Here is an 8,825-nt window from a genome sequence, read left to right as displayed (position 1 = left end):
GCTTGAGGCTGGTGTGGTGGCTCATGCCTGTAATCCCAGCACTTTGGGAGGCTGAGGCGGGCAGATCACCAGGTCAAGAGATTGAGACCATCCTGGCCAACATGGTGAAACCCCGTCTCTACTAAAAATACAAAAATTAGCTGGGTGTGGTGGCACAAGACTGTAATCCCAGCTACTTGGGAGGCTGAGGCAGGAGAATCACTTGAACCTGGGAGACTGAGGTTGCAGTGAGCCAAGATCGCGCCACTGCACTCCAGCCTGGTGACAGAGTGAGACTCCATCTAAAAAAAAGCCCCAAAAAACTCCAAAAATTAGCCGGGCAGGGTGGCACATGCCTGTAATCCCAGCTACTTAGGAGGCTGAGGCAGGAGAATCGTTTGAACCCGGGAGGTGGAGGTTGTAGTCAGCCGAGATCATGCCACTGCTTTCCAGCCTGGGTGACAGAGCAAGACTCCGTCTCAAAAAAAAAAAAAAAAAGAAAAGAAAAGAAAAAAGCCTGCTTGAGAGTCCGTCATAGCTATCTTAAGTGTAGTTAGGGAGAAAGGCTGGGTGATGAAAGATTCTAGTTAACCTGCATACTGTAGCTAAACTAGTTCCCAGAAATACTGCAGAGCCTGAACACAGAATCAAGACTGATTTTGTTTTCTGGTTAAAATTGGCTTTGGCTTAAAAAAAATCAAGGTACTTAGAAATGCAGGAAAACTAGACCAAGAAATGAACCTTGAGCTGTTATAAAGCCAGGATTTAGTGCTGTGGGATTTCAATAATGTATAGACATATGGATTACATAAAGAGGAAATATAAAGGGCCAGGATAAAATTTCTCTTTAACCAGAAACACTGAGCCCTAAGTGGTCATCTTAGGATGAAACATATGAAATTGCCAAAAGGCAACCAAAAGGCCTATAAAAATGGCAATTTGGTTCAAATATATCTTTCATTTTCTTAACTCTTCACCCCCAGACTCCTATCAAATATGTTTCAGGTATTCTGTCTTGTAATGAAGATGTGAAAGCTCAATTCACAATATACCAAAGTTAATATTCTATTGGGGTCTGTATTATAGTAGTTAAAAAAAACCTACAAATGAAAATAAATTTGAGTCCAGGTAATCAGCCCTTTTTTAAAGTCTCATGTTAGGGAACAAATCTTCCCTAGGTATAGAACTCTTGAGAAAAATGCCATAGTTACCACCCCACTAGCAACTTAGTTTCCATGCCCCATTTGTCAGAGAACCTACCTGCTTTTCAGTGACATTTATACTCTTTTCCTCAACTGACCCAATTTCCCATTTATCAAAGTCGCTGTATTGCCTTCTAGAATTAAAAGTCAAAGGAAGAGACCAGCTTAGTGATACTTATTTTACCAACTTGTTCTTCAAGTCACAGATTCATGTCCAATGTCCCTCTCCCAAACTTTCTTTTAAACCTTTGGCCAAATATGTCAGCATTTCTGCTTATAACTGGCATATCACAGGGTGCAAACCATCTTATAAAGTGACGTATGATAGATTTTTTTCCTAAGTTAAATCAGATCTTTTATCCTAGTCGGCAACTTATCAAGACACAGTGATCAGTTAGTTTTTGTTTTTTTGAGACACAGTCTCATGCTGTCGCTCAGGCTGGAGTACAGTGGTGCAATCGCGGCTCACTGCACTCTGCCTCCTGGGTTCAAGCGATTCTTGTGCCTCAGCCTCCTGAGTAGCTAGGATTACAGGCGTGTGTCACCACGTCCCGCTAACGTTTTTCTAATTTTATTTCTTTTGAGCCGGAGTTGCAGTGTCGCCCAGGCTGGAGTGCAGTGACGCCATCTTGGCTCACTGCAACTTCCGCCTCCAGAGTTAAGGGATTCTCCTGCCTCAGCCTCCCGAGTAGCTGGGATTACAGGCGTGCATCACCACACCTGGCTTTTTTTTTTTTTTTAATAGAGACGAGGTTTACCATGTTGGCCAGACTGCCGACCTCATGTGTTGTGATTACAGGCGTGAGCCACTGCACCGTCTTTTTTGTAATTTCAATAAAGACGAGGTTTCACCATGTTGGCCAGGATGGTCTCAAACTCTTGGCCTCAAGTGATCCACCCACCTTGGGCTCCCAAAGTGCTGGGATTACAGGCGTGAGCCACCGTGCCTGACTGTGATCATTTACTTAAATATTTGACTTTAGGTAATGAAGAATTAAAGTGGATGAAAATATTGCAATGCTATCAGGATTTATTGAGAATTGCTAAAGCTGAGTGGCTAGACTCTTAGTTCTAAAGAAACCTAATAGTGACTTGGTATATTTTTAACTGAAATGTAAGCTTGAAAATAGCACGTTAAAGTCAAATTATGTGGCTTAAGACATCCTCTCAACAGCAACACAAATTCTAGTTCCTGTCTTTCCAGTCTCTTTCCTGTTTGTCTGAAAACCTCAAAAACCTCTTGTTCTAATTCTACGCTATTCCTTTAATTCCTTTCTCTTTGACACATTTTGCTTAATTTTATATTCTAATGTGCTTTTCCCTCTCAGACACGATAACCAACTATTCAAGATGCCATCTAACGCACTATGCCATTAAGTATTGTGGTCAGTGATTTTAAGTGTAATAAATTATCTTCAGGTTGAAAAGAGCATATGCAAAAGAAATGGATCACTACATCTTAACTAGAGGCATGGATCAAATCAACTTATGGTTGGTTTGAAAATGCTTTAAGACATATCAGGATTGACTTAAAACTAGGCTGGGCAGAGATCTAACACTATGTGGATAGATGTGTTACAAACACACTAGCCATATTTTAATTAAAATAGAGTTTATTAGCTTTTAATATAAACATGAGAAATAAAAACCACATAAATTGTAGCATTCTTTTCAAAATAAAACTGCAATCAATACTTGAATCTCCAAACTCTGAATTCCATAAACAATATTTGTTTTTTTGAGGTGGTAGATTGTAATATTTTTATACCATTACTTATCATTTATGTCTCTGTCCTTTAAAAATGATGGAAACTGCAGCACAATATGATGTGAAGCATTGCTATAATAGAGGAAGTACTCCTGTCCCAGAAATGCTTTGTTTATAAGCAAGAGTCCTAGGATTAGATTTGAGAAAGTAGGAGAAACAGATTTCACATAGTTGAGAACACTAACCTCTTCTTAGTATTTCAAATTTAGGTGACATTATCGGTCTCCTAAAATTATTTGCTCCTTGCCTTTTAAAGCCTGAAGAGTTCCTAAGGGTTATGTAAGTATTTCTTAAATAGCAGGACTTAATGGGACATCTACAGCTTGGTAGCATGTAGGATGATAAAACAGCTGTTCATATCACCTTCTATAATTAGGGTCCAATTCCTTTTATTACATGTTAATTAACACTGCTCTTCAAAATCTTCCTTTAAAGAAACTTCGGTAATCAAAGCATATAGAGCACAGCTCTGCAGGTAACTACTTTTAAAAAGAGGGCATTTTATGGAGATACAAGGTATTCCAAAAGTTCAGTGTAATTTTAAGCTTTGATACTTGTAGAAATATAAATGCTACAAACCTTTACAAAACCTTGTCTGAACATTTTTCTTCTGCTTTTTTCTTTGAGACAGGGTCTGGATGTCGCCCAGGTTGGAGAGCAGTGACATGATCATGGCCCACTGCAGCCTTGACCTCCAGGGCTCTACTGATCCTCCCACCTTAGCCTCCAGAGTGGCTGGGACTACAGACACATGCCACCATATCCAACTATTTTTATTATTTTTTTACAGACAGGGTCTCACTATGTTGCCTAGACTGGTCTTGAACTCCTGCACTCAAGCAATCCTTCCACCTCAGCCTCCCAGGGTACTGAGATTACAGGCATGAATCACTATGCCCAGCCCATTTCTTTTGCATTTAATTTTGCATTTTTCTAAGAGATGGGGTCTTGATAACGTTGTCCAGGTTGGAGTGTAGTAGCTATTCCTATAGGCACCATCATGGTACACTGCAGCCTCCAATACTTGACCTCAAGAATCCTCCAGCCTCAGCCTCCCAAGTAGCTGGGACTATGGGCATGCACCACCACACCCAGCTTCATTTTGCAAATTTTGAATATAAAGCTTTTAATTTTTTGTTTCAGTCAATGTCTGCTATCAAGAGTGACCGAAACAAAAAATTAAAAGCTTAATATTCAGGAGACAGGTGCCAGGTGCACTTGTAGTCCCAGCTACTTGTGTGGCTGAGGCTAGAGGATGGCTCGAGACCAGGGAGTTCTAGGCTGCAGTGAGTGCACAATGATTGCACCTGTGAAAAGCCACTGCACTCCAGCCTGGACAACGCAGTAAGACCCCCATCTCTTTAAAAACAAACAAAACAAAACAAAAAACTTTCAAATCATGTTTTTTAAAGGTTTATAGCATTTATACTCATGCTGCAGTGCCTTGGAGGGCCCAAACTATATTAAAGCTTAAAACTGCTTCACTTTTTCTCATCGTCACTGAACCACCATGTTGGTTGGCATTATGAAAATATCTTTTAATACATTTAGCAAGAGAAAAATTATCAGAAAATGAGAAGCACCATTTATAGTTCACAAGAAATGCAACATGGACTCCAATAGAAGTAGATATCAATAACTGATACTTCCTCGGTTTATGCCCCAAACATGCTAAAATGCTAAAGTAATGCTTGCAAAGAATATGAATGACAAATGTTATCCAGCAGCTTTTTGGTTTAAAATGATTGCCAATGACTAGCAGCTTCAATGGTAACAGTAGGGAGGAAGAACCCTTCAGTACCTAACAATGCTGCAGTCTGCTCCTAAGTGGCTTTAGTTAGAGTCCCATGTTTTAATGGTAATACTGCATTGATTTTAAAGGCATATGCAGCAAAATGCGGGGGGGAGGGAGAAAAACTGGAAGAAACATAAAAGTTATATGGTTAGTGTCTTTAAAGTCTAAAAATTTAAACTATTGTTTAAAAAACCTTACATAGTTCACAGCTATCGGCCCACACAGTAAGCAAATATCTGTGTGTAGGATGGGAGCCTTCACTTTGGAGTGGTTTTTGTAACTCTGTTTACATTAAAAAGGACAGAAGAGTGTTTTGTTGCATTGACAAGGTCCCATTCTTTCCTATGGAGTATAATCCTTGTTGTCCATGAGTCTCTTGAATTTGAGATCTTTCCTTTTGATGAAAACACTAATTTTGCTGGTTTTTGAGCAGGAAAGGTGATATTTCTCCAGTCTTTGTAGATGAAGGTCCCATGACGTTATAACCCCTCATTTCTCCTTTTAAGAGAGGATGGCTTTAGAGCGCTGAATACCAATGAAGTTATCAGCGCTGAAAGACCTTCTCATAGCGGCTCTACACAAGTCTTTGTCTTCACACAATCTAGAAATAGCCTAGGAAAGTCAATCAAATAGAAAACAGGTACAATTTTAAAAAGGGTTCCCGCCTTTGAAAAAGCACCATTGATGAAAGCCACACATGTAGACTCCTTTAGATAGTTCACAGTTACAGCTACTTTGGCTGAGTTTTACACTGCCAGGTTCTGGGGACACTACTTCCTGACAATTCACCAAGGTAATATCCTTTAAGGGCTATGGTTAGATTCCCAGAGAACAAAGGGGAATTTATTATATTATTAAAAAACTGGATTCCCAAAGATATCAAAGGTATTGTGATAGGGCTCCTAACAGCAATAGCATCTGTTATCTGTTAACTTATTCCTTAAATATAACAAACGTACACTTGTGCAAAAAAATGTTTATTCAGCTATTCAAATTCTACCCAATCCTTATTAGCTATTATATACTCAAAGCACATTTTAATGAGGCAGGTGTGTGCTGGACTATACTGGAACATATGAGCGGTCTGATGACTGACGTGCCAAAAGGTGTTACTTCACATGCACGTTAATTATGGTAGAAATACATATTATTATTTTTTTCTTTTTTTTTTTTGAGGCAGAGTTTCGCTCTTGTTGCCCAGGCTGGAGTGATCTCAGCTCACTGCAACCTCTATCTCCCAGGTTCAAGCAATTCTCCTGCCTCAGCCTCCCACGTAGCTAGGATTACAGGCATGTGCCACCATACCCAGCTAATTTTTTGTATTTTTAGTAGAGACAGGGTTTCACCATGTTGGCCAGGCTGGTCTCAAACTCCTGACCTCAGGTGATCCGCCTGCCTCGGCCTCCCAAAGTGCTGGGAGGAATGAGCCTCTGAGGCATGAGCCACTCTCAGGCATGAGCCACTGAGCCCAGCCTAGAAATACATATTATTCTAAAGTACCACCAAGGTACCACAGAAAGTGTTAGTTTAAAATATGTGTCCATTTCAGTTGTAATTCTACTGTATACTCACCAAGAGTCATAAGCCATAAATATTACTTTGCCCCATAAAGTTACCGTTTCTATTAAAAACCCATGTACTTCCTACATTATTATTATTATTATTTTTTGAGACAGGGTCTTGCTCTATCGCCCAGGCTGGAGTGCAGTGGCATGATCTCGGCTCACTGCAGCCTCCGCCTCCCGGGTTCAAGCAATTCTCATGCCTCAGCCTCCTGAGTAACTGGGCGTCTGCCACCACGCCCGGCTAATTTTTGAATTTTTAGTAGAGACCGGGTTTCTCTGTGTTGGTCAGGCTGGTCTTGAACTGATCTCAAGTGATTCACCTGCCTCGGCCTCCCAAAATGCTGGAATTACAGGTGTGAGCCACCATGCCTAGCACTTACATCCAGCATTTGAAACACCTGCATCCTATATAGTGAAGGGTATAGGTCTCTTGGCTTATCCACTAATCCTTTGTCTAAAAAACTCATGGGAGTGCACTGTGATACATAAACCATGACATGAATTTGCAAACAGAATAAGTAAGACAGTCAAGAGTGGCAAGTGAATTATGTATGTAGATAAAATTAGGAATACAGTCACAAAGAAAAAATTTTTTTTTTTTGGAGACAATCTCACTCCGTCACCTAGGCTAGAGTGCAGCGGTGCAATCTTGGCTCACTGCAACCTCCACCTCCCAGGTTCAAGCGATGCTCATGCCTCAGCCTCCCAAGTAGCTGGGATTACAGGTATGCACCCCCATGCCTGTATTTTTGTGTGTGTGTACTTTTTTTTTTTTTTTTTGAGACAGAGTTTCGCTCTTGTTGCCCAGGCTGGAGTGCAATGGCACGATTTCAGCTCACCACAACCTCCGCCTCCTGGGTTCAAGCGATTCTCCTGCCTCAGCCTCCCGAGTAGCTGGGATTACAGGCATGCGCCACCACGGCCGGCTAGTTTTGTATTTTTAGTAGAGACGGGGTTTCTCCATGTTGGTCAGGCTGGTCTTGAACTCCCAACCTCAGGTGATCTGCCCTCCTCGGCCTCCCGAAGTGCTGGGCTTACAGGCGTAAGCCACCGCACCCGGCCTGTGTGTGTATTTTTAGTAGAGACAGGGTTTCACCATGTTTGCCAGGCTGGTCTTGAACTCCTGACCTCAAGTGATCTGCCCACCTCAGCCTCCCAAAGTGCTGGGATTACAGACATGAGCCACAGTGCCCAGCTAAAAAAATTATTCATGTATGGTTATGTGAAAGGGTAGAAGTTCAAAAGGAAACCTCATTAACAACAGATTAAATTTGATTTAAAATATTCTGAATTATGGTCACAGAAGAGTTAATATGTATAATTTTTAAATAATGTTGATCCTTGTATAAACCATAAAAGACACAGGAAATCTGACGCCAAAGGGCTAATAAGCTCTTCAGTGTTAGTTAATTTTAAAGCTTTCCATTTTCCTAATCACTACTTAATATGATTTAGTCACAGATGTTGGCTTTGGTGGCTGATGGAAAACCTCACTTAGTGACTTCATAGCCTTACCTCTAGGTTCTGTGCTCTTTCTTTGCTAAGAGGAGCAAATAGAAAATTCAGGTTGTTGTCATCTGCTAAGGAGCGAAGGTCAAAGTAGTATTTGGCATAAACACTGGCAGGAACATTAATATTAAACTGAAGAAGCTCCAGAAAATGCCTTTCCATTTCATTCCTGGAGGAGGAAGAACATAACAGAACCAGCACAGGACAATGTCAGTCAACTGGGCTATCTTCAAAAATATCATTCTAAGAGACTAGAATGGCTCTAAACTCTATTTTAAAATATAGGCTACCCAGTTGTATTAACATACTAATGTTCACACAAGGTACAGTTACTTGTGGTCCCTTCTGCATCCCAGCACTCTGGAACTGGGATGAAGGTTGAAGGTTACGGCCTCTGATGCACTTGGGCTGCTGACTCGGGCCTCATTCTTCAGAGTTCCATTAGTGCAGCTGTACAATTCATACTTCACGCTCACTCACAAGGCCCCACTATAGTGATCAGATGAAAGGAATGATGTATGCTGTTTATTAGCTCTGAAGAACTTGCAGACATTTTCACCAGGCTGATAACAGGAAGGGGCTTATTGAAGTAGAGAAGCACCAACAAAAGGAGTAGGCATATCACCACGGCAACAAATGGATCCATCAAGAGCCACTGCTATTATCTCTGAGGGGGAAAAACTCTTGAGGCAACAAGGATTCATCTCAAATAAATAAATAAGCAAGCTACATTACAGGGGAAGGGAATCCCCTCCCCCGTCCCAGCGCATGAGGCTATGTCAAAGGGCATAATGCAAGTTTCTGCTCACTTTAATATTATGAAGGTGAGAAATTGTCACTATGACAGGGTGAGGATACTCTTTAAACTTTGGAAGGCAGAAAGATCAAAGGTGGATGTCTTGGCTAGACTAAACCCATTTTATGATATGACTTATGATAGGTCACTGGACTTAAAAACTCAGTGTTTCTTCTGAGTTGGGAATGAAACCCTGAGGTGATCAGTATCT

At 40.9% G+C, this 8,825-nt stretch overlaps 1 protein-coding gene across 3 annotated transcripts in view; it reads right to left on the bottom strand.

Annotated features, from left to right (window-relative positions):
- Positions 1-2,776: 2,776 nt before the first annotated feature.
- CCNYL1 (cyclin Y like 1) overlaps positions 2,777-8,825 on the bottom strand; it is a 46,389-nt gene continuing 40,340 nt past the window's right edge. For all 3 annotated transcript variants that reach the window (XM_019022591.4, XM_019022592.4, XM_055379505.2), the window contains 2 exons: positions 7,825-7,987; positions 2,777-5,356 (listed from right to left, as the gene is read on the bottom strand). In XM_019022591.4, coding sequence (XP_018878136.1) covers positions 5,246-5,356; positions 7,825-7,987 — 274 coding nt within the window. In that variant the 3' untranslated portion in view covers positions 2,777-5,245. The remainder of the gene's footprint in view (positions 5,357-7,824; positions 7,988-8,825) is intronic.

The sequence above is a fragment of the Gorilla gorilla genome, chromosome 11 (genome assembly GCF_029281585.2).
Source record: "Gorilla gorilla gorilla isolate KB3781 chromosome 11, NHGRI_mGorGor1-v2.1_pri, whole genome shotgun sequence".
Taxonomy (NCBI): Eukaryota; Metazoa; Chordata; class Mammalia; order Primates; family Hominidae; genus Gorilla; species Gorilla gorilla.
The sequence above is the reverse complement of the archived record's forward strand: the minus strand, read 5'-3'. Positions and strand labels throughout refer to the sequence as shown.